Here is a 26,244-nt window from a genome sequence, read left to right on the forward strand (position 1 = left end):
GCAACATAATGCTAAATTGCAAAAATGATATAAAAATAATTCAACATCTTAAAGAAATGCACAGTGCATTCTTTCAGATACATCTTTCACTACACCCTGTTGTACTTTTCCTTTGAGTCTACATCAGACATTTTTAAAGCGGTTTCAAAAGGATGACAGCTGTGCTGAGGTTATTTCTTGTTAGAACAAATTGTTGCACTACATCTAGTAGCAAAAGGCAATTTGCTGGTTAAGATTGTCATGACCATAATATGTACAAGGTTTAAAGGTTCCATATAGAGGCTTTGAAGCTATCAAGAATTAAAAAGATAACTTTTTCTTTCCTATTAATATTTGAAAAAGGTCATCTTCACAGTTTCTGGTTTCCCTTAGCAGTTACCCAGTAGGATTTTGTTGAGTATTCTTATAGCTTAATGCTGAGTGCTTGCATGAATTTCAGGTCTGTGCCAAAGTTCATGAAGAGGATGAAAGTTCCTGACTACAAGGACAAAAATGTCTTTGGCGTGCCTTTGATAGTCCATGTCCAGAGGACAGGGCAGCCACTTCCTCAAAGTATACAGCAAGCCTTGCGCTACTTACGCAGCAATTGTCTAGATCAGGTATGGACTTTATTTCAATGGGATGATGGAGATGGCTGGTACATTTATTCATAGCTAAATTTCAAAGGGATTTTAAAGCACTGTCTAGTGACTTGCCTTGCTACACCATGTCAAATGTTATGAGAAAGTTGAAATGCTTTTACTGCATTTTAAGTATTTTTTTAATTTACCGTCCACATTTCTGCCAGGTCATTCTGAAGCCCTTCAAAAGTGATAGGTGTCTTGGATAGCAGTTGAGTTACTCTTGAAGTCACTTTTAGCATGGCCTATGTGATTGGTTGCTCCTGGCATTACTCATTTGTTAAATTATTGCAGATACTAGCATTGTACTGATTGTTCTGTACACAGCAGATTATCTCAACAAGCATAATTGGATTTCCTTGACAGTTTGCTGGGTCCAGGCAGGAACCATCTCCCTCTGATGTCAATGAGGGTTGAAGGCATACAGCATCTCACATTATTGGGTTTAGAGACTTATGGTACTTTATTTACAAAAAAAGTGAAGTCCAGAAAAGGTTTGAGAGAGGAAGCCCAGTAAACTATTCCAAGCTTCCAAGACTGCATTCTCGAGCAGCTTCCAGCTCTTCGGCAGACAAAGCCAGACCTACCTAGATATAATTAGTGTAGCAGGTGTGCCATGCCTAGGTCATTACAAAGTTTCATTATAAAGTGTTCCAAGTCCCGTTGGCCAATAGGAAGACAGTAGCTCATCATGTCCAAAGTATCTCATGCTCTAAAGTTCCCTTTTGTTGTGTGTATTAAGTGACTGTACAGGGAGATAGCTGTTATACTTTCACTGCCCTTCCCCTAAGACAGGGATAAATATTTCAGGAATATCAGGGTAGGCATGACCTCAAGAGTCTTCATTTCCAGTGCCCTCCTATTGTTAACATCAGGGTATAAAATCCTTTCCAAGGACTTAGTTAAATTCTGATAGGCTATAATGTGGCTAAAGAGCTCAGGCACAGTAGTTCAACATTTTGTGCATCAGTGCTTTCCCAGTTGCGCTCTTGCTCCTTATCTGCCAGTGTAGTAGGAGCAGTATATTAGCTCCAGCATGATAGGGCTTGTTTCTGGGTCTTCCATTTTGCTCTGCATTTTGGTAGCATTATGGCTAGGGCAAGAGTGAATCTCCTATTGTGGGAATAATCTAATAAAGGTATCCTCATTTTCAGTGGGAATGGACAGAGACAGAGGAAATCATGCACACCTCAGTGTATATCTAAGTTCTCATTTAGTGCCTATCACCATGTGTCTGGGTATGTATATCGAGGGGAAAACAGGGTACCAGCAATAGAGAAGAGAAAAAGGATGGATTGAGAAATGGATTTGGAGGAAGGAAATGTGTAGGTACAGGGAGAAGAAAAAGTGAAAGAAATGGCAAGGGAAGAAAGAGAAAAACAGAAAGCAGATGGGGATGATGGGAGAAAATAGAGGAATAGCAAGAGAAGAAAATAGAGAAAAGAGGAAAACAAAAAGCAGAGAGAGATCAGAAAAAGTAAAAGGTGATGGAGATAATTCAGGCAGTCAGAAAGAGCATCTCTTGTTAATCTCAGGCAAGGCTTTGCCTTACACTGAGCATATTTTTACATTGTCAAGTGTTGAAGCTATAGGGCACGCTTTATTCATCTAAAAGCTAGAATTGGGGAAGGGTGAATACAAGATAAGGGATGAGAGGGGTTTAACTTTAGTGTTTCCAGAGTCCAAACATGTACAGATTTGTGCAGAGACTTTCACCCAAGCCAGACTCGGGATTGAAAACATTCAGGTAATTCAGTTTCTGCACTTGACACCCATTCTTCCTTCCCAGGTTTAATTTGAAATCTGCTAATGCCCGACCACTGGACTCTAGAGGGCTAAGCAACCTCTCCTAGTACATAGCTCATTTAAGGTATTGTTGTGTGTGTGGTGGGAGGTGGACTAGAACACTGCACTTCCAGAATTGCCACTGAACAGACTTATTAGAGCTGTTTTACATTATTAAATGTGGCCCTGGGCACTCAGGGTAGCTGTGAGTGGTCTGAGGCACAGTGAGAGATGATGACTATTATATACATTATTATTCAGATACAAACCTGTGAGGTAATAGGCTCTGTATCTTTTGCTGTTGGCTGAGCTTTTATTTCCATCACACATCAACAGTACACTAACAGAATAGGCTGGCCACGAAGCAAGCCAAGAGAAAAGCAGAGAAGAATGGGCCAAATTAACCTCTGGCAGATCCTTTGGTTTCACTGGGTTTCTAGGCCACCAATAGTTACAGGAAGAACATCTAATATGGTAGCAGAGAGCCAAGACCTAACTTCTCTCGGTTAATTAAGCTCTTTTTTTTTTTTTTTGCAAATAAAAGGAAATAGGAATTCAGATAAACATCATTAAACAGTAATAGAGATTACCAGTAACAGGATGTCATGCAGCAGAAGACTGTTTTGATGAAATTTGATGTCTGACCTTTAAGTCTAATATAGCTGTGAGTTTTTAAAGGTTGTTTATGCTAGAAGGACAGATTGTAACAAAGCCAGACGCCAGGGTTTGCTCTTACGTTTGTACACCATGGTTTTGTTTTGAATAGAAGCAATGACAGTCATGCATCTTGGGCATTTGAATGACAAGAAGGTGAAAACATTTAAAGGGGAGACCAGAAAAGATGGAGAAATCAGATTAAAAGACTCGGATATTTCCAATCAGAACTAAAGACTGCTTTACCCTCTGAATAGAAATGCAATTCACCACCAGGCACACACTGCTGATTTCAGTTCTGTCGTTTTTATAAACGAATTTAGATTACAAACAACAAAGAAATAACACATTTACATAATTTTCCCTACACATTGTAAAAAAAACCCTCACAGCCACTTTTTGCAACCTAACACTATATCTCACTTCCAAACTAACCATACACATTGCAGAGAAATTCTTACAGTGTAACATAAGGAAACTTGGTTACCCCCATATTAATCAAGTCATAGATATATAGCCAGTAAATATGGAGTTTGAGTGTCCACTGCTTGTTCCAAAAAAGGATGGTTGTAAAGGGCCTAGGGACTGGAAACAGTGAGTAGGTGGGTGTTGTATGACTTAATTGCATATTTCTTCGCTTTTACATTTTGTTTTGGTGGAATATTCAGCCCAGTAACCTTGCTCAAAGTTAACAAGACAGACAGCTAGCTATACACTGCAGACAAGAAAAATTCAAATCTATAATTTAAAGTCAGAAATATGTCCACTTTATTCTTTTTATAGGTCATTGTCAGTATTTCACCTTTCTCCCTGTAAACTGAAGAAAAACAATATAAACACTTCCCAAATGAAATACCATAAGACGACTTGGGAATAAATAATGTAGTTCATGCTCAGAAATGCACCTCAGGGGAATTCCACTTATGAGAACTACTGTAAAAGGGCAGCATTTTTGTGAAGGCACTGACAATCTCATTAAAAATTACCATTTCCTTCAGATTAGAAAGCAAACAAGATAAAATGTGTTTTAGAGACTCTATACAAATAATCCCTCTGCAACTGCTGCTTTTTAACTACTGGGATTTTCAGGGGAATATGAAGGAACATTCGGAAGCAGGAAACAGAAAGGGGAAAAACAGATTTAAAGTCTTGGAATTAAAATCCCGCTATGCTGTGCTTATCTTTTGCCACAGATCATGCTACATAGCTATAAAGATAATATTTTCTTGTTAATCCTTAAAATACGTAGCTGAATAACCAGCAAATGCTCAGCTAAGACAAATCTTTGTAGCTCCACTGAAATCAAGTGAAGTACAATGATTTGTACTAGGTAAGACTTTGGCCCATAATCGTTAAGTAACATCATACCTACATATATTCTGGTGGTTTTGCGTGTGATTTGGTATAGATGGGAAGAATTCTGAGTATTATAGTCCTACTACAAGTGTACATTTGTGATTTTTCTGGTGGTAAAGTTTGTTGGTATTTTCATTAACTTAAGAACTAATATTTGTATGAAATCTTTCTCTTGCTCTAATCTATCATAAAACAAGTTAATACAACTTCACAGAAATCCAGAGCCTCCAGTAAGAAATATTTAGTGTATTTTAAAAATAAATCACCTGTTTAATCAACCTGTGATATCTGTTTTAGGTGGGCCTGTTTCGAAAATCAGGCGTGAAATCCCGAATCCAGGCCCTGCGTCAGATGAATGAGAGCTCTCCCGAGAATGTCAGGTATGAAGACCAGTCAGCCTATGATGTGGCAGATATGGTAAAGCAGTTCTTCAGAGACTTGCCAGAACCTCTTCTCACCAGCAAACTAGGAGAAACCTTCTTACACATCTATCAATGTAAGTAAGGCTATCATTAATAACAACAACAGCATGGTACTGAGGTTTCCATAGTGAGCCTGATTCTTTCTTGTCACTTCAGAGGGGTCAGAAAAGACAGTCTCTGCCCTCAACAGCTTGGGTTGAGATTTTGAAAGCTGTCTAAGTAACTGCTGCACCTAAATTCATGAAAACTAGGTGTCCAAATCCCTTCAGCAGCTTTCATAATCTGTTTTACAATCCAAAGGAAACATACAGGAAAGACAGGAGGCAGAGGAACATCAAGAAAAGAAATAATCTGAAAGGCTTTATTTTCTGTTGTGGTCTCCACATTTCTGACTTGTTCATTCTAGACATCTTGGTAGAAGTGAGTTGCTCTAATTAAAGTGCTGCCCACCTCACATTTCAGAGTGCCTTATAAACTTCACAAGGAATTATTTACACCATTAAAATCACAACCTCAAATAAGCCAAGTCAAAAGGATTTTAGAGCCATACATTATGTGCTCTTAATGCCTCTCTGATAAAAATGTGTTTTAATCATTGTTTCCTGTAAACAAGGAATTTGCCTGTATTAACACAGGAGGGAAGGCAAGTGACGTGTCACATCTCAGTGCATAAGTCTCTAAAACATGCATCTAATCCTGGAGTGTGGGAACTCATATAAGACAGCAAAAGAAACATATCTTTGGTGTGTTGATAGGAGTTTTTGTTTTAAGGAAGTCAGATGTATCTGTAAGTAGATATGAACCCATAATGCTCTAATACAGCACACAGATGAAAGTTTTAAGAATGCAAGTTGTTACAGTATTCAGTTTATGTATTCATTTTATACAGAAGCCTTCTTCCTGCTTTCTTGAAGCTATGGAAATGCCCTAGTCTGTGGAAATGGCAGGTAGTCCTCCCTATGCAGAACATATGAGGATTAATAAATCCCACTGTAAAGTAAGACTAAGAAGCTTTAGCCAGGGGAGGCCAAACTGCAGCACAGGTGCCTCAAGTGTCCTGGGAAGGATTTTTTTCCTTATAACTTACTGTCAAGGACTTTGAGGCATTCCTGCCTACTTACAGGGCAGTGAGTATCTGTTAGGAACCTGCTAATGTATCCCAAATAGTTGATTTTCTGTGATTGCAGGAGTGGGTATATGATGATTCAGAATTTTGCATATGGAAGTATTATGTGTGGCATACCAAAGATTTATGTCACTCAACTAACCCAAAGCTCCAAGGTAGCTAAAGGTTAGCTGTGCTGTTCCTTTCACTATGCACCAGAACACAGTCATGACTCATGAGAGTACGGGAAAGGCTGGGGGGTTACAGCACTTGGGCTTCTCTAAGACTGCTCTTATTTTTCTGAAGGTCTCTGTGTCTGTTGCCTCTGGAAAACAAGGGGTGTGCTAGAGACACTTTGCCATTCTTGTTCGAAAGCTTTTAAAATAGTGTTTTCAGGAGCCTTCTAACAGCCAGAACTTAACTTGAAAGCTTGCTATTGCACCTGCAGTAAAGCTGCTTTTGCTGTTCTTTCACAGGGTTACAGGGAATATATTAATACCCAGGAGAGATCTCTGAATCCAAACTGAAGAAACTCATGGTAGCTTTAGAAATGATTCTGTCCAAGATGCTGCTTAAGCATATCCATTTCCACTTTCATTAAACTCTTCTTTGGTTCTGGACATAAGTGCAAGCATTTCCCAAGCTTTCCTAATGCTTTCTGAACTGCCCTCCTAAGGGACAGAAAAATCACAGAAAATTGCATTTAAGGTTATGGCACAAAGTACTGTTCTCACACCATAAACTCTAAATGAAGTAGTTTCCTGCTCGGAGAACAATCTCTCAAACAAGGCACAGTGAAGGGTAGTAAATTCTTTTAAATAGGCTATGTATAATGAACAAATAAAACGTAATGGCACTGCAGAAATTAGGTTGTTTCATCCCCTTCACCCTTCTCCTTCTAAAAAAAAATCTACACTGCAGTGTGAGTTAGCTTCATTATAGCTCAGTGCCCTTACTTGATCTTATGATTAACACCAGTGAATGATTCTTGATTTCCTCAGATGTTCCCCAAGAGCAGCGGCTTCAGGCAGTGCAGGCAGCCATCATGCTGATGTCAGATGAAAACAGGGAGGCTTTGCAGACTCTGCTCTGCTTCCTAAGTGATGTCAACTCAGTAGAAGAGAATCAAATGACTCCTATGAACCTGGCTGTGTGTCTGGCCCCTTCTCTTTTCCACCTTAACATAGTCAAGAAAGAAAGCTCACCAAGGTAAGTCTCTAGCTTGACTCTTCCCCTTGAACCTTACATAATTTTAATATTAGCATGATGCAAAATGTTTTAAGTCATTTAAGATCAGATTTTCAAACGTGGCCACCTTTTACAGCATGTATAGGGTTTGGGCAGAGAGATCAAAGCCCATGCCTAAGCCCACAAGGGCATTTATGCACAGAGAAAAGATAAAATTTTCCAGCACAACTGTGGCAAAAGGTTACACAAACTCAAGGTCTACAGAAACCTCACTGAAATAAGCATCAAATAAGCCTGTCCAATTTCAACAGGAGTCTTGTGTAAATCATTTTGGCTCTTAAAGGTACAGGACTTCAGATTCTTCTCCCATAAAACTAGTAGAACTTTTGTCATTGACTACAGTGGAAAGAGAGCAGATTTTAACATGCACTGAAAATCTGCCTGGTAAAAGCTTAAGGCGCACAATTTCTGTTATAGTCACTATGCATGCATTTGTTCTGACCCAAATTTACACTGGCATAAACTACTCCGGAGTAAGGGTTTTTGGGCAGGCATCTACACCTGGGGATTATGGAGCAGATTGGCACCCAGTTCCCTATAGCCCTGCAATGGGTCCCTGCCGCCATCGGGGGAGCTCCAGGCTATTTCCAGGTGCTAGCCCAGGAGCTGGCAGGGAGCACTGGACCAGAAGACATCTGTCTCTTGGCCCTGGGGGGCTGCCTGTTGCTGGGGTGGGGACAATGTTCCTCTGCCCCAGCAGCAGGGAGCTCCTGGCCCTGGATCCCCGATCAGGGACATGGGGCTTGGAAACAGCTGCAGGGGAGAGGCAGGTCCCAGTTCCCTGCCCCAATCTGCCAGTGGGGCAGCTAGCAGGGGGTCAGAGGCAGGTCCCAGCTAGCTGAGCAGGGAACTGTCCCCTTGCAGGGAGCTCCCAGACCCTGTTCTGGGATCATAATTGTGATTATGGAGTTGGGACTGGGAACAAGCTCCCAGACTATTCCCAGCCCCAGTTCTGCAATTTCAGAGCTGGGTGCGGAACAGCTTCCCCTGCCCCTGCCAGCAAGGAGCTCCCAGCATCAGCTCTGCAGTCACGGGGCTCAGGCTGGGAGACCCTTACCCCCCAGCCTGAGCCCTGCAACTGCAACTGCAGGGCTCGGGCTGGAAGGTGTCTCCCAGCCCAAGCCCCACAGCTGCAGAGCTCAGGCTAGGAGATAAGGGTCTCCCAGCCCCCTGTTTCCCAATCGCGATGGCAAAGCAGGAGCTGAGAGATAAATATCTCCCTGCCCAGCATCTCCCACCCTAGCAGCAGGCAGCTCCCAGGGGTAGGGAGCTTTGTCCTGCCCCCTGGTGGATGGCTTACTGGGAACAGATTTTGCTCCAGGTCAAGCATCTACACAAGTACTACTATGCCATTACTAATCCTGAGTAAATTTGCTACTTGTATTTGCAGATTAAGGAGGTTTACTGTGAAGCAAGCATGTGCATGTGTAGACATGTTTACTTCTCAGTAAACTATGCTAATACAAAGTTAAGCATCTTGTGTAGACACTTCCCAGTGAGTAGTTCATGGCTTAAATCCTATACAACACTAAACTTCACTCTGAGTATTTTTAAGGGGGCACGAGGACCAAGCATAGACTGGGAAATCAGGAACTGTTGAGTAAAATTTAATCCTGGCTCTGCCAGTGACTCAATCCACGTAGGCTCTGGCAGCTGTCTGCCACTTGGAACACAGCATTCATATCAGGTCACATTAATATTGTATAAAGTGCACAGGGTGAATATAAACTAAACAGGGTCTAGATCAAGCACAATAGTAGTGGCCCCATATAAATGTCCCCTCTGTCTTTTTTTCTCTCCTTAACTGGAATATATTCAAATACATCAAGTTGAAAAAACCTTCCCTTCATATAGTGCCCTGCTAACCTTTTAAAAAATGACAGGCAGAATACTGGGCATCTTATTTGTCGCAGACCTACTTCAAAATGTACAGTGCACAGTGTACAGTATTTTTAACCCCTCTGGCTTGACAATATTTTCAGTGAATGGTTTTTCCTTTAGAATCAAAAAAGGATCTCTGTCTGAATGATTTCTTCTGGGAAATGTAAAATAAAAAGGGCTTCTCTCTGACCATGAGGCTATTCTGCCATTATGTTTGTTTTCATGTTAAAGTTCAGCTCCCTTAACTGAGAAACTGAATTCAATTACAGAGTAATACAGAAAAAATATGCGACAGGGAAGCCAGATCAGAAGGATCTCAGTGAAAACTTGGCAGCTACTCAGGGACTTGCACACATGATAATGGAATGCAACAAACTTTTTGAGGTGAGTGAAGGACTCAAACAGCATTATTCATGGGGACCATGGTATAGAATGGAGCCCGCTGAAGTATTTATGGTTTACGCTTATATTTTCTCTGTCATTTTAGCTTTGCGGTGATAGTTCTTAATTTATTTATAAATGTGTTTCATTTGAAGTTTATTTAGCCCATTTTTTCAGGACAGTCTCCTTTAGTCTTTTAAGGCACTTTTGGTAACATTTGCTAATTACTCTTGAGGAATTTTCACCAACGTATTCGGTTTGAAGCAATTTTACTTTATAACAAAATCAGTTGTGATAACATATAAATAGTTTTATGCTTCCAGTGTCTTACTGAAAAATAACAGGGAGCTGACATGCTTTATTCTTTATTCAGTGTAACAGAGCTATAATCACCCAGGACTTTACAGGTGTTAATGGAACTATATATCGTTCATTTCCTCCCACTCCAAAAACACAAGTTAATATTCTTTGAATTAAAGGGATTCCTGTTAGCAACATGAGGACTTTGATATAAAGTTCAGCAGTGCGATCCTATCCTATAAAATGCAATGTTATTCAGACTGGGTGCATCTACGTGTGCATTTAAGCGCAACTAAATTTAATGCGCATTAACCTAATGCACATTCAGTGATTTTTGGCAGGTGTCTACATGCGCAGGGACCTGGCACTAAAGTTACTGCCAAGTTCCTGCAGCCTTGCCATGTGCCTCTAGTGGCTGGGTAGACTCATCACTAAAGATAGTGCCAGGTCACATCTACATGGGCATTAATGTGCTCTACATGACACATTTAATTTTATTACAAAAAATATTTTTGTCATGATTTGTGTTTGCATAGTGTGCATAGAGGTGATGGCATAATAACTCAAAAATGAATTCTTAGTCTTGTATGTTGTGTGTGGGGGGATGTGGTTGAGGGGGTGTGTGTGACAGCAGCAGGCGGGGGCGCTCAGTGTGCTTGTGCCTGATGCTGGTGCCCAGTGGGGTGCAGTTCCAGCCAGCGCTGCACATCACAGCAAGGGGTGCAGCCCCTGCCTGGCAATCTCTATCACTGGCCCTCCCCTCAGTGCATGCGCAGCCCCTGCACTTGTGCAGCCCAGGAAGGAAGCCCCACGTTCTGGAGTCAGCTTCCTTTGCCGCTCCCTGCCATGCATGCGCAGCCCATGCACTCACATGGCATAGGAAGGAAGCTGTGCATGCTGAAGCTGATTGCCTTCCCTGTTCCCTGGACCAGTGTGGCAGGGAGTGGCGCAGGCAGCCAGCTTCAGTGCATGGGGCTTCCCTCCCATGCTGCAGTCGCACCCCTGCCACTTTCCTACCTGCTGTCTGGAGTGAGCAGGGCTTGGGGAAGCTGAACAGGTCACTGGCAGCTGCAGCAGCAATCCCACCAAGATGCTGCCTTCTGGCTGGGCTGGGCCCTTCCACCCACGGGGGTGGGAGCGAGGCGCAATAGGGTATGTTGGGGGTGGGTGTATATGTGGGTGCCTCGCTCCCACCCTCATAGGCGGAAGGGCTGGGTAGGGCACAATTCATTGGTGGGTGCCACAGCCCAGATGAAAGTGCCTGGTGGGCCCAATCTGGTCTGTGGGCTGTATTTTGCCTGCCCCTGGTGTAATTGCACCCACTGATTGAGTATTTCATTCTCATACCTTTGTTTCTCAAGATTAACAAAAGGTAGCACTGGGTATTTTCTTTCATAGACTGTACATCCATTTTTCTTGTATACAGAATAATTCATCATGCTGGGAAACATTTCTCTTTAAAGGCAGTTCTCAAAATAAGTGTCTCTCTCTACATTCTCCCTGCTTTCTTTGGAGCAGGTCCCACATGACATGGTAGCCCAGTCTCGGAACTCCTATGTGGAGGCTGAAATTCATTCTCCAACGCTGGAGGAGCTAGGAAAACAAATAGATGAAGAAGGAGGAACTTACCAAATGTACATTGAAAGTCTGCTGCAGAACCTTCAGAAAGAAGCAAAAGAAAAATTCAAAGGCTGGATCACCTGTCCCAGTATAGAGAGCACAGAGCTTACCTACAAAAAGGTAATTTGAAGATAAATAATAAATGCAAATGATCATAAAACAACTTCCCTATTTTAACACAGAGAGCTCATTACATGGCAAAATAAACACATATCATTTTTTAAGTCTTCCGAGACAAATAAGCAATATTTTTCTTAAAAAGATCCTGCTAAAAAGTCCTAGTAGTTAATAAAAGTGTAACATGATTAGCATTTACCTCTGACATCCCTAGTGTGGGCGCACAGAAGCCAGGCTGAGATCTCAAAGCACCTAACAGAGAAAGTAGCAAAGCAAACCATGGAAACAGAGAGAGAGGATGAAAGAAGAGAGGAAAAACATGTTACACTAGCTGAGTGAACCGTTTGTGTGAAGAATGGCCAACTTTCCTGGCTATCTTTTTGCCTCCTGGAAACAATTTAGTGGAATACAATAGAGAAGGCGCAAGGAGGTTTGGGAAATTCTTATTTAAAATAGGTACAATGTAATTTCCTGCCTGCTCTGCCTGGTCAGTCCTGCAAAGCTGCGGAATCTTGATATCTCTTATATTAATACAGAATCACATAAAAGGAGGGACCACTGGATGTCATCTAGTTCAGCCCCCTGCCTGATAGGCCCATCCCTATCCAAAGTATCCCATATAAATCTTTGTCTAACCTATTGCTGACACAATCAACCTTGTCCTACAGCCACAAGGCATAGCACCCTAAACTGCCACAGGTGAAGCAGGGGACAGAGGTGGCCATGTCCTGCTGCTGCAAGGTTTCTTAAAATGCTCTTGAGAAATCTAAGGAGGAGGCCCATGCCTCCTCTACAGAGGAAGGAAAAAATCCCCACAGTCTGTACCTAGCTGACCATAGAGTAAATTTCCTTCCTGATTCCAGATGTGGTGATCCAGTCTGATCATGCTGTTGTCACCACTCTATTCAGCACAGTACTGTCCCTCAAAATATCATCTTGGGCATGCTAGAGTTTTCTCCAGCCTGCAGAGCAGAATTCAGGGTGAATGAGCAACATTTTTTTTATATGAAAGCCCTTCCACTACTACTATTTTAGAGCCACTGAAAGAAGAAAAATATCTAGACACAAGAATGAGCCACCAGGTCCATACGTTCCACACCGATTATTTCTATTGCACTGATTAGTGAGAGGGGCACATCCTCAACTCAGAGTATCCTTATAGCCTTCTTCCCTGTTGAACATAGGATTCTTTGCCTGCAACCACTCCCTCTATCTACCTAGGGGTTTTTTCCAAACATTTCCCATTCTCTGACTTTTTCTCTGACCCATGTTCCACTTACTTAAGATATTTGGGGCAAAGACTTATTCACATCACACTATATAGAGTAACTCCAGTGCCATCAGGAAAGCTACTCCAGATTTACATTGATCTTGGAACAGAATTTAATCTATTGTTTTAAGTGCCAGCAGAGGTATATTTCTGTAAATATAAATGGTCCAGAACTTTATCTTAAGCATATGCTAATAGTCCCCTCCATGAATCCTTGATTCATTCTCCACTGAGCATATATTCATAGGTCCAGCATTTTCATTTTCTCTTTACTTCAGGTGGGGGATGGGAACCCACTACGGCTTTGGAAAGTATCGGTTGAAGTTGAAGCACCCCCGTCAGTCGTACTAAATCGGGTGCTAAGAGAACGTCATCTTTGGGATGAGGACTTCTTGCAATGGAAGATCATAGAGACTCTGGACAAGCAGACAGAAATATACCAATATGTTTTAAACAGCATGGCTCCCCATCCCGTCAGAGATTTTGTAGTTTTAAGGTAAGTGAAAGGTAATTCTCCAGTGTCTTTCACATTGATGTTAAGAAGATATGTTCTTACCAATATCTATCTTTAACATTTACACGCTTGCATGTAGAGAGCACACATGCCATGTACATTTGTGCTACAGTATATTAATCCTCAAAGCAAATTACAGCTGTGTACTTAGAGCACACTGACCTTTATCTGAATGGTAGTGTTAAGGCGATGTTGTAGCCACAGTGGTCTGGGAATTATGCAATAAACAAGTATTTCTTAGAGTGATATTTTTGATCAGACCAACTGCATAGTTGGGATTGAGTTATAAAAGTTTCTGATGCAAAACATTTTTCTCCAGCTTCTCTGACTCCATCCCAAATATGCAGTTGGTCCAATAAAAGATATCACCCTAAGAAATCCTTGCCTCACACTTTTCCTCAATGAAATTTGAGCAATGCTCCTGCAGCTCATTCTTATAAGACTAGATATGTTGTTCTTTCTGATAGTAATTGCTAGCAATAACGGCTGTTTCATCTATCTGTGTTTGCTGTCAAAACAATGAAATTCCAACCCAACTCTCTGGAGAAAGGGTCTTCTCGCTATATAGGAGTTTTACGAGCCCCCAAGAAAGGAAAATCCAATCTGGACACCTTTTAAGTTAAAGCTGCCAACTAACATTTAAAGTTGGAATATGTGTAGACCAAGAAATTCCATTGCTTAAAAACCAAAAACATTTAAGTCTGTCAATGGGCAGTAGGTAACTATTTCAACATCTTTCTAGTTCATATAGGCTCTCAAATAAATATGGGAGTGAATTAACACATTGGGCATTCCAAAGAGGATCTATCCCCTATTCATTACCCTCCTGGGTAACTACCATTATTGGTTTAGAGATGCCAGTGGAAACATCTTCATATGTTCAGTTAAACAGCTCTTAATAGATCTGTCATCCATGATTCTGTCTAGTCCCTTTTTCAACCTGGTTATGCTGTTTGCCTCTACCACCTCCTGCAAAAATGAATCCTACAAGTCAACTAAAGTCAACTACGTATCGTGTGTTTAAAAAAAAAAAGTACTTTCTCTTGTTAGGTTTTAAACATCTCTCCTACTAATTTCAGTGGATGCTGCAAACTGTAGTATTCTGGGATCTACACTTCTGTGTTCACTTGGTTCACATTCAAGATTTTATAGACCTCTATTCTATCTCCGCTCACCCTTCTCCTTTCGAAACTGAAGAGTCCTAGCCTTTTCTCTCTCTCTTGGTATGGCAACTGCTTCATATCCTTGATAATTTTAACTGCCCTTCTCTGCACCTTTCCTAATTCTACAACATCCTTTTTGAGATCAGAAGACCAGAACTGCACACAGTATACAAGATGCGGGTACATCGTGGATTTGCATAATGGCATAATAATATTCTCCATTTTTTTTTCTATTTGCTTGTTAATGATGCCCAACATTTCACTGGCTTTTTTGGTTGCCACTGCACACTGAACTGATGTTTTTAGAGAACTTTATACAGTGACTCCAAGGTCAAAACAGCTAGTTCAGAATCCATCATTGTGTATGTATAGTTGAGGTTAGTTTTCCCTTACACTTGTCAAAACTGAAGTTCATCTGCCACTTTTTTGGTTCACTCACTTAGCCTGGTGAGATTCTTTTTCAGCTCATCTTTTTCAGCTTGGGATTTGGCTACCTAGGATAATTTGGTATCATTTGCAGACTTGGAGATTTCACTGTATTTCCCCATTTCCAGGTCATTGATGAAAACGTTAAACAAAATTGAACCTGGCAAAGAGCCATGCAGCACCCTACTTTTGACCTGCCTCCATTCTGAAAATTGAACTATGAGCCCTACTCTTTGTTGCCTATCTTTTATCCAGATCTCAGGCCATAAAAGAACCTTCTCTGCAATGCCATGCCAATCGTTTTTTAAGCTTTTGTTGAAGGACTTTGTTGAAAGCTTTTTGAAAGTTCAAGTATATTATGTCAACTGGGTCCCCCTTGTATACATGCTTGTTAGCATCTTTGAAGAACTCCAGCAGATCTGAGAGGCAGGATTTCCCTTTACAAAAACCATGCTGACTCTTCTTTGGCAGATCGTATTTATCCATGTGAATTCCGATTCACTTCTTTGTTATAGATCGTACCAGATTACCTTGGATGGGAATGAGACTCACAGGTCTGTCGTTCCCAGGATCACCTCTGGAGCCCTTTCTGAAGATGGGCATTATTTTGGCAACCTGCCAGGTATCTGGCAAAGAGGCTGTTTGCAATGATAAATAACACACTATTGCCAGTAGTTCTGCAATTTCACCTTTGAGTTTCTTCAGAACTCTTGGATGGCTACCATCTGGGCCTGGTCACTTAATAGCAAGGGTTGTCAACCAGGGGTACGCGTACCCCTGGATGTACTTGAGAAGACCCTGGGGGGTACACGTGGGTGGGCAGGAACAGAGCACCGCCATGCACCATCCCGCGCTACCACGTAGGTGCCACCCACCCACCTGGACGTGAGGGGCCGAGGAAGCTTGCACACGGCAGCTGCCACTGCTCTGCATTCAGCTGTGCCCCCCTCGCCCTCCCACTGTGTGTCTGGCCACCAGGGGTACACTGATTCAAAAGGGATGAAAAGCCCTGACTTAATAGTATTTATCAATTTGTTCTAAAACTTCTTCTGCTGTCACTTCACTGTGATGTAACTCTTCAGACCAATGTACTAGGAAGGATTGTTCTGGCATGAGAATTTCACCAGTATTTTCTGCAGTAAACACCAAAGCAAAGAATTCTTATAGCTTCTCTGCTATGCCCTTTTCATCCCCGAATGCACTTTTTACACCCCTGGGATCAAGTAGTCCCACAAATTCTCTACCTGATGGTCTGTTTCTGATGTATTTTAAAAAGTTTTTATTATTAACTTTAGCAGCTTTTGCTAGAGGATACTTAAATTCTTTTTTGGGCTTGCCTTATTTTGCTTTTACACTTAACCTACCAGTCTGTGAGCCATCCTGTTTTCCTCATTTGGGCACCTTCCATTTTTTTGAAAGATAATTGTTTGCCTTGAGTGGTCTCTTTATCTTTGATCTTAAACCATACAGGGATTTTACTGGTCCACATGATACCCTTTTTGATTTGTGGCATATACGTTGACTGAGCCTCTAATATGGTATTTGTAATCGGCTCCCAAGCTGCCTGCAGGCCTTTTTGTCAGCTCTTTTTAACTTCTTTTTGACTAGTTTCATCATTTTTATGCAATTTCCCTTCCTTAAACTATATATTGGCACGATGGACTTCTTTGGCTTACTCCTTCCTAGTAGGATGTTGAATTATGTTATGGTCGCTATTAGAGATTAACTTATCAACACACATCTCTTGAATTAGGTCCTGTTACTCGGGATTAGGTCTAGAATTGCTTCTCCTCTTGTGGGTTCCAAGATGAGTTGTTCTAGAACACAGTCATTTATTATATCCAGAAATTTTATTTCCACATCTTGCCTGGATGAGGTGTTGATCCAGTCTGTGTGAAAATAGTTGGAGTCTCCCATTATTATTGCTTGACCCCTTTTAGCATCTTCTCTAATCTCCCTAAGCATTTCATAATCACCTTCACCTTCCTGATCAGGCTATCAGTAGTAGAATCCTAGTATTTCATTCTTTTTATTCAAGTATGGAATTTCTACTCACAGAGGCCACGTCCACACATGCATGGATATTTGGTTCCACAGGGACAACTAGCAGTGGCACACCTTGTGCCACTGCTAGTTGTCCCCAGGGAACACCTGTGCTATGCGCATTCTGCTGTGTGGCAAGTTCCCCTGGGTGTGGTGGAGGAGGCTGGGGGCAGCACTGTGTTGGCCCCAGCAGCCTTATCTGGGTCCCTGGGGGGCCTCCCGGGGCTGCAGCAGCAACAATCCTGCCACACAGAGCTTGGCTGGCAGTGGAACATGGCTCCAGTCAGCAAGGCTCTGGTTTTGTGTGTGTGCTGCCCCTGCATGCACCGCTCCACCTTTTTTTTCCCCACAGTTTGTTTTTTTGATCCCTGGATATCCAAGGGTCAAAAAAAAAAACCCCATCCCACTCCCTTGCAGCATGGAGACATGCAGTATGTGGCACCGCAGACATGTCTAAGGCACCACATACCACACTGCCGCGCTCGTCTGGACATGGCCTGGGAGTCTCTGGTAGTTTTCCTTTTAGATAAGATTTTTATACTGTGACAGTATATACTAGCCTTAACATACAGTGCCACTCCTCCATCTACATGTCCTATGCTGTCATTTCCATATAGTTTGTAATGTGGTATAACAGTATCCCATTGATTATTATCAAATAAGTCTCTGAGATGTCCATTATGTCAAAGTCATCATTTAATGCCAGGCATTCTAGGTAAACTCTGAGGTTAGAGGCCCTGTTCAGGAAGAGGGAGACCTAGGGGCTCAACTCACTTCCTTCTAGAGAAATTAAAACCCACATCCCCCATGACTGTTAATGACTAGCACGTCTCTTTCTGCAAGCATTAAGTGGCAAGATTTTAATGATACCCACTGTCATAATTAATCTGTTTCAAGAGAGAGACTGGATCTAAAAACTAGGCATGAATTCTGTTGGATGCTTTCCTGGAGAGATGGTTTAGTTAATTAGTGGACTCTCTGCAAAAGTTACTTAAGGAAATTCTCTCCTGTTTTCTCCCTGATGTGTTCATAGAAATTACAGACCTTCCTGATGTCAAAACTTATTTATCCTCTGCTTAAACATTTAGGGCACCTATACATATATCCAATGCCTGCTCCAATGCATTCTAATTAAAGCACCACTCCCCAGCCTCATCCTGGAACATGTGTAAAGACACCCTTTTACTGTAAAAGTAATATTTCCTTTTTTTTTAATGTGTTGCAACAGGACATGGAGGACAGATTTGCCAAAAGGGATGTGTATGCTAGTGGCTGTTTCAGTGGAACATGAAGAGGCTCCTTTGATGGGGAGTGTACGGGCAATTGTGATGGACTGTCAATATTTAATAGAGCCGTGTGGCTCAGGAAAATCCAGGTTGACACACATCTGTAGAATTGACCTAAAGTAAGTATCACATCTGCAGAGTGCAGATCAATTATGTCCCTCAGTAAACCAAAGACCACAAAGCTAAGTTCAACCCGTTTAACTGGAAAGGCCAGTTGTGCCTTCCTAGCAGAGGGGCAAGGTCAAAAAGGCACTTTGCACTTTAGAGTGGAAGATGGTGAGATCTGTAATAGTTTGAATGTTGAAGTTCACCGGTTTTGAGCCAGCCCCTGAGAAGGCTCTTGGACTCATACAGTTAAACTTCACAGTAATGACAGAACTCCTTTGTGCTAGAAATGCAAAGCTGGTGACAGTGGCCTTCATCTTTGAGCTTAAATGGTCTTTTAAAGTACTAGAGGAAATGATGTGCCATGAACATAAGTACAGGACCTTGAACTTGATTTCATAGTTTATAGAAAGCCAGTTGATAGAATAGAGGACAGGTCTGATGTGCCTGAATTGCAAATGAGACATTCTATCTATCCCAAGCTCACCACCCCACCACTTCATGCAATGCAAATATAGTATAATTGCCTCTGGTACACTGCATGCAATGTAAAGTTGAGTACTGCATGGGAGAGCTGTCAAAGTACACTTATGATTGGATAGCTGATTTCCCCATCAGGACCATGGGATTTCCATGATGCTGCAGAGTAAGGAGTAACATGTATGGCCATCATCCTCTCTGAAGCACAGTTTGTCAGTAATTTCATTTCTCTTCATTTCTTCAGGGGCCATTCCCCAGAGTGGTACAATAAAGGTTTTGGACATCTGTGTGCAGCAGAAGTTGCCAGAATCAGAAACTCATTCCAACCCCTGATTGCTGAGGGACCAGAAACCAAAATCTGAGTAAATGTTCCGGGAAGGTTGTAAGCATAAATCAGGATACAGTAGAGAACAGAAGGACCTGAGGCAAAGAACTCATTTGATTAAGGCTGCAGTTACTGGCTGGAGAAGGGTGACCTGAAGTCTGTGCAGTGGTGAAACAGGAATTTTACAGGAAGACACTTTCATTCTGGAGGTATTACTCACCTACTACCTTCATTTCCATTACTGAAGTAAACATTTTGTGTTGAATAATTCTGATATTTAAAGGCTTCTAAGAAGCATATTTTATTTGTAAATAATGTACAATATGTATTTATTTATCCATATATTATATATGGTTGTATGTATAAAGTAATTATTTTGTATATAATTTAGTGCTTTCTAACAATCACATTCATCCATTTGGACCATATATGTCTGTCACTTGTTTCTCAGTGTTTCAATGCTACATAAACTGTATTTTCTTATTATCACAGGGCTATATGATGTAATCTGTGTGATACCTAAAGAATTGAATACTTGGTCATTCTCATGTTTGTTTTGTGTGTGGTGTGTCTAGGTTACAAAAAGGTACACAGACTTCTGTGTAGGGAGTTTGAAAGGAATAATGTAGGAAATAAAATGCTAATGCAGACAGTGTAGCCAGGTGCACAGTTTGAAGACTTCACACTGTTCAGCAGAAAGTTTGTGACTGTATAATAGTCTTTGAAAACTTGCTGTTGCCTTAAACAAGGAAATATTTGCAGTTACACAGCCTTACTCTTTTCAGTATTCAAGGTACTTCCCATAATTTTGGAGAAGTAGAAGGGAATGTTGCAGATAAGGTAAACAGTAAAGTTCTTTATTAACTCAAAGTGGTAAGTTATGGAGAGCCACCAGTGTTAAATGTTTCTTTCAGACCTCTGGCTAGGCTCTAAACAAGTACTTATAAAGCTGTTCTTTCCTTCTTCTGTCAAGATATTTAATTGTTTAGCAAAGTCCAAAACAATGTTTCTTATAATGAACTGAAAGGTGCAGATAACTCTCCTTTTTATACCTCCATATAGAAATAAACTAAACTTTTTTTAAAAAGTTGTTTATGCATTTCAGAAATTTAAAAGCTTAAAAATGAAAACTAATTCTTGAAAAAATGCTTATTTAATAACAGTAAACATTTTCATATTATGTGTTGCACTATCTTCATGCCATTGTCCTGCTTCTGTTGAGGGCAGTGGGGCCAGGATGTGCCCCTGGTTAAGAGGAGTAAGAGCCATTCAAGTTGACTAGAGCATTTCATTTTCAGGGACTTACTATTTTGCTAAATGAGGAATGCTTTAAAATGCTGAAAATTAGTTGAAGTTATCTTTAAGACAGGGTTGTTTTTTTTTAACTAACATAAAACCAAAAATGTAGTTGTATACAAACCAGTCTGCTAACACAGTTCTCCTTCATTAGTCAGATTTGTTCACCTTAATCTTATTTATTGCTGCAGAAGACAGCTTGGTTATTCAAGATACATGTTTCAGTCCACTTTTTTAAATGTATCCCACAGAGATTTATTGAGAGTTTGATTCAGTGTGATACATGTTTTTACCAATAGCCATAGCATTTTGTACCATGATTCAGCAACCTGTTTTGGAGAATTAGCTTCTGCTAGTACTTTGAAACTGCATAGATTAGATCAGTGTTATGATATTTGTCAGCAATGTGCAATTGTCAGTTTTCTGTAAGTATTAGAAATGCAAGTACTAAATTATCTGCATCTGCCTATGTGTATTGTAAGATATCTGGATGCCACAGTAACCACTCTGACCCTAGAGATAGACAGTTACAGAAATGATTGCTCAAGAGGACAGAATTTCATACTACATCCTATTATTAATTTGTCAAAAACAGCTTCCAGATGGCAGCAATTGTCACTACTGTAAGCTCCAGAGGAAAGCAAACCTCCCCAATGCATATAGCCATGGTAGCAATATCCTAAAGCATGAGATTTTAATGCCCTTGTATTACCTTAGCTATCATAAATAAATATTATATAGGCATTAATGGACACAAAATTATCCAGGCACTGGAAATGGCAATTCTGTAGATTAGAAGTAAACTATTTGGGAAAGCAATTAAAAAAAAAAAGTTAGCCAACTACAATAGTTGTTTTATCCCAACACGTTAGCAGTTGGAAGGTTTGCTCAGTCTACCTACTGTACTTACCAAGATGGTAGACTGACCTTTCATTGTTGGGTGCCTCACAATCTTTGTGAATGTGCTTGCAGCATCTCTAAGCCATGTATCAGTGAAATACATTTTCTGTAAAATTGTGCATTAAGATACTACCAGTCAGATACTGCAGTATTTTGTATCAAGTGTTATGTTGCCATTGGAAATACACTATGATAGTTACATTTTTTAAATATTATACTCATATTAATACCTCATATTTTTACCTCATTTGTTGGTATCAGTCATCAACTGTAAATAAATAACTGCAGAATTGAATAAATTTGCATACACTAAAAATTCTCATTTCCTTTAATTGTGTGTGCTCATTCTCATACGCAGGTACAGGATACAAACTGGGCACAAGGAGACTTGTCTTCCCTGCACTGAAGACTGCTACATAAAAAAATGAAATTCTTATAATCAAATTAGTCCCCAAGGTGACATACATTATTATGTTTTACTGTCTGCAACCATACAAGGCACCTCACAGAAAATAAAGATGTTGCCCATGCCTCCAAAAGAAGCCACTTCTTTAAGGGTTTGTTTTGATTTCCACATACGCAGAGGTGTTTAAGCATCTACCTTTCATTGACTTAAAAGGAAACTGGGTACCTAAACATCTTTGGAGGCAGTGTCCTTTGAACCTTTCTCTTACCTTGCACCCAATCATTTAGTGATTAATCAGCAGACAGGTGAAGGGCCTAGACCCAATTTTTTAAATGGACTCAGAGCAGGAACTTGAACCCAGGGCTCCTACAACCAGCAAGTCCTCCAGCAACTGTACTATTGCTATGTGCCTTATTCTGCCTCTGGTTTGCATGGGTTGTGCCCTAGCACTGAAAATGCCTAAACTTTTGCTGCTGGGAATGTGCAGAACCAACAAGGCCTGAAGTGCTTGACACACAACTGGCTGAAGGGTTGTACTCAGAGGGTGGTGGTGGATGGGTCATATTTGACCTGGGGGGAAGTGGGCAGTGGAGTCCCCCAGGGCTTGGTCCTTGGGCCCGCACTGTTCAACTTCTTTATCAGTGATTTGGACGATGGGGTGAAAAGCAACCTGTTCAAATTTGCTGATGATACCAAAATTTGGGGTGAGGTGAGCATGTTAGCAGGGAGGGAAAGACTGCAGAAAGACCTGGATAGGTTGCAGGGGTGGGCTAACAAAAACAGGATGTGTTTCAATACTGACAAGTGCAGGGTGCTGCACTTGGGCAGTAGTAACCGGCAGCACACTTATAAGATGGGAAACTCCCTTCTTGAGAGCACGGAGGCAGAAAGGGATCTTGGAGTCATCATTGACTCCAAGATGAACATGGGCTGACAATGCGAGGTCACGGTCGGCAGGGCTAACCGGACCCCATCGTGCATCCACAGGTGCATCTCAAGTAGGGCCAAGGAGGTGATCCTCCCCCTCTACGCGACACTGGTCAGGCCGCAGCTGGAGTACTGTGTCCAGTTCTGGGCACCCCACTTCAAGAGGGATGTGGACAACTTTGAGAGGGTCCAGAGGAGGGCCACCCGCATGATCCGGGGACAGCAGGGCAGACCCTACAATAAGAGGCTACGGGACCTGAACCTGTTCAGCCTGCACAAGAGAAGGCTGAGGGGGGACCTGGTGACCATCTATAAACTCACTAGGGGGGACCAGAAGGGGTTGGGGGAGACCTTGTTTCCCCCAGTGCCCCCCGGGATAACAAGGAATAACGGCCACAAGTTGTTGGAGAGTAGGTTTAGATTAGACATCCGTAGGAACTACTTCACAGTCAGGGCGGCTAGGATCTAGAACCAACTTCCAAGGGAAGTGGTGCTGCCTCCTACCCTGGGGGTCTTTAAGGAAAGGCTTGATGCCTACCTGGCTGGGGTCATTTGAGCCCAGTTTTCTTCCTGCCCAGGCAGGGGGTCGGACTTAAAGATCTACAAGGTCCCTTCCGACCCTACTTCTATGATTCTATGATAACCATACCTCTGTGATTGTGATGACTGTGTCCCAGCAGGTTTTACAAACAACCTTTTTACAGGGCCTGGTCTAGTACAAATGATCATAAGGTGAGAAATAATCCCCTTCCACTGCTTTTAAGCCAAAGCCTAGTAGCTAATGTGTTTACCCAGACTGGGTAGGAGATACAGGTTCGAATTACCTACTCTTATTTTCCTACTCCTAGATGAGTGGCCTAATCATTAGGGTAGAGCCATTTCCCTCTCTGTTCTTGTCTGGACCAATGAATATTTCATGAATCCATAAAAAGTGGAACAGCTCTAGGTGGGAAAGTTAAAGAGCACCTTCCCCTACACTACCAACCTACTGGTGAGTACAGCACTTTCTTGTGGACTTTAATCCAATCAAACTGAAGAGTGACCTGAACCTGCCCTCAGCTTATCTGGGTGTTCACTTGAGGGAGACCTTTGTTCCACCCTCTGTATCAAGGAGTTTTATGTATTTTTTATATTAAATGGTCATTAGATAAAATACATAAGAATGGTTCTTGACTGAGAGACCAGGACCCAGGGTTTACTTTTCCCAGGTGACTGCTCTAATGCCAGGGTAGAAAATCATGCTCAACATACTCCCTCCCTTGGCTCAATGAATGTTGAATCTTTTGTGCAAAGTAGCACAGTCAACCAGAGGGCTGAAGCATGTCCCTGCCTCAGCACCTCTTATATCCTGAGAGGTAAAAGATGTAGATTCAACTACAAAGGAAAAATGTAAAAAACAAAGGTTATGTTGGTGTAACTAGTCTTGAACCTGTGTGTGAGGTGCTAGGTGTTATCAAGAATGTGTATAACAGAGTTCAAACATCTGGACATAGATATGAATGGTTTAACAGCATCATACAAAGCCACTTTATAGAAAATGAATACCAGCACAATACAAAATACATTTAAGAGAAGATGCTGAGCCTGTAGCATGTTTCAATGGTAAAAGCTTACAGACCTTAAGAAAAAGACTAGAAGAGCTGTGAAACATGGCATTTAAAGACTAGAAGAACTAACAGAGTGGGTTCACTCCTTACTAATCTCAAAGGGGCAAAGAGGGAGACTGTGACTGGACCCTAAAAAGCTGAACAAAACACATAAAAAGGGAATATTTTCACTTCTCCATCAAAAACCAAATTCTTCAGCACACCAGATGCATCAGCAAGGCAGACTCCTGAATGGTGAAAACTCAAAAATGAGCACTTTCACCACACCATGGGGTACATCCTGCTTCCTATGACTGCTTTTCAGAATATCTTCAGCTCAACAAGAATGTCACCTTACAATAAACTAGCTGCTAAGAATACAGTAATTTAGCTTAGTTAAATATCAGGAACAGCTGAGGAGAGGACTGAAAATGGCATGAGCTCACAGCCTTAAACTGGATAAAGCCAAATGTCAGTTTTAAACAAGGGAAATAACATGCTTGGGAGGGAGGGAGAGAGAGAGCGAGAGCCTGCATTCTGTCTTGCCTGGTGAACCAAAGATTCAGGCAATATGGAACACACCGCGATCTGAAGAGATAAAGGGAATTCAAAGACTGATGTACACACACTGAATTATGTAAGCAAGTTCATACTTAACTATGCTGCTCACACAAGAGATTCATAGAGTTGAAAGGGACCTCCACAGTTCATCAAGTCCACCCCCTGCCTAGGCTGGAAAAAGTGCCTCTCCCACCTTCTCTTAAAGACTCCCAAGGTAGGGAGAGCACCACCTCCCTTGGAAGCCCATTCCAAATTTTGGCCACCCTTCCTGTGAAGAAGTTTTTCCTGATGTCTAGACTAAATCTGTTCTCCATCACTTTGTTTCCATTGTACCTTGTTACCCCAAGAGGCGTCCTGGTGAAGAGAGCATCTCCGATCCCTTGCTGCGTCCTGCTAAGGAATTTGTAAGTGGCCACAAGATCACTCTCAGCCTTCTCCTGCAGAGGCTGAAGAGATCCAGGTCCCTTAGTTTCCTCAGAGGGCTTGGCCTGCAAACACTTAACCATACAGGTGGCCCTCCTCTAGACCCTCTCCCTGAAGACAGTTCCTCAGGGTCACTGAATGGGTGCAGATGCAGATACTTAGAAGAAAGATCTATGATTTAAGTAGCTATCTCAGACCTCTCCCCAGAGTGATGCACCTTTTTTACTCATTTAAAGACATTCTCAAAAGGAAGTTTGAGAGCACTACTAGCTCAATGTCTTGGAAATGACAGGTCTGACAGTTACACAAGAGATGTATACACAGATTGAAAAGAGATACCATCAAGAGATCATGAATTTCTCTGTGGGTGTTGTTTTAAGGCAGAAACCAGGAGTGGCTACAGGAGGGGGTAGGCGTGCAGTGGTGCAGTAGCAGCACTGCCTCCCCTCCTCCCCACTCCAGGCCTTTGATTCCTCATAGCAGACACAGCATTTCTATTCGGGCAGCAGTAAGAGAGTCAATTGACTTCATTGCTCGTTATAATCCACCTGATTCTGTCTGAACACTTCATTCCACAGGTGCTGACGACCCACTCCTTTTTAATTGTCTTGATGTTTCACTAGTCAAGCTATCCTTTCTTTGGCAATTCTGCTGTCATTTTGCCTAGTAATGTGGCTGTTTTCAAAGCCCTGGAGATGGTTTTTAACTTTACCTAAAAATGTTAACTCGGGTGTGGAAATATTTTTCAGTGAAGCATGGGATGCACTGCCAAGAAGGCTAGATTTTATTTTATGAATCTGAAAAAGAGTTGTACATTTAATTCTAATGACTACAGGACCAATAAAACAGCATCTTTTGATTATTTTTTGCCTAGTTGCTTTTTAATACATAATAGCAAATTAAAGCACAGTCCAATCAAGTTATATTTGTTTTTGCTTCAATTTTAAATGTAATAATATACTACTAAGCCCGCAGCACGTTAGGAAAGCATCTCATTTCTTTATAACTGGAGAAAATGTGTTGTTATATGTGATATAACAATCT

At 41.5% G+C, this 26,244-nt stretch overlaps 1 protein-coding gene across 6 annotated transcripts in view; it reads left to right on the forward strand.

The window, feature by feature from the left end:
• The window catches only part of STARD13 (StAR related lipid transfer domain containing 13), a 514,731-nt gene extending 488,487 nt beyond the window's left edge, over window positions 1-26,244 (forward strand). For 5 of the 6 annotated variants that reach the window (XM_019498243.2, XM_059717011.1, XM_059716971.1 and 2 more), the window contains 8 exons: window positions 440-599; window positions 4,713-4,911; window positions 6,944-7,151; window positions 9,341-9,455; window positions 11,271-11,492; window positions 13,038-13,255; window positions 18,134-18,310; window positions 19,021-21,531. In XM_019498243.2, the coding sequence (XP_019353788.1) occupies window positions 440-599; window positions 4,713-4,911; window positions 6,944-7,151; window positions 9,341-9,455; window positions 11,271-11,492; window positions 13,038-13,255; window positions 18,134-18,310; window positions 19,021-19,138 (1,417 nt within the window). In that variant the 3' untranslated portion in view covers window positions 19,139-21,531. Of the gene's footprint in view, window positions 1-439; window positions 600-4,712; window positions 4,912-6,943; window positions 7,152-9,340; window positions 9,456-11,270; window positions 11,493-13,037; window positions 13,256-18,133; window positions 18,311-19,020; window positions 21,532-21,655 lie in introns of those variants that run through there. The other variant, XR_009456449.1, reaches the window with a different exon arrangement.

The sequence above is a fragment of the Alligator mississippiensis genome, chromosome 1 (genome assembly GCF_030867095.1).
Source record: "Alligator mississippiensis isolate rAllMis1 chromosome 1, rAllMis1, whole genome shotgun sequence".
Lineage (NCBI taxonomy): Eukaryota > Metazoa > Chordata > Crocodylia > Alligatoridae > Alligator > Alligator mississippiensis.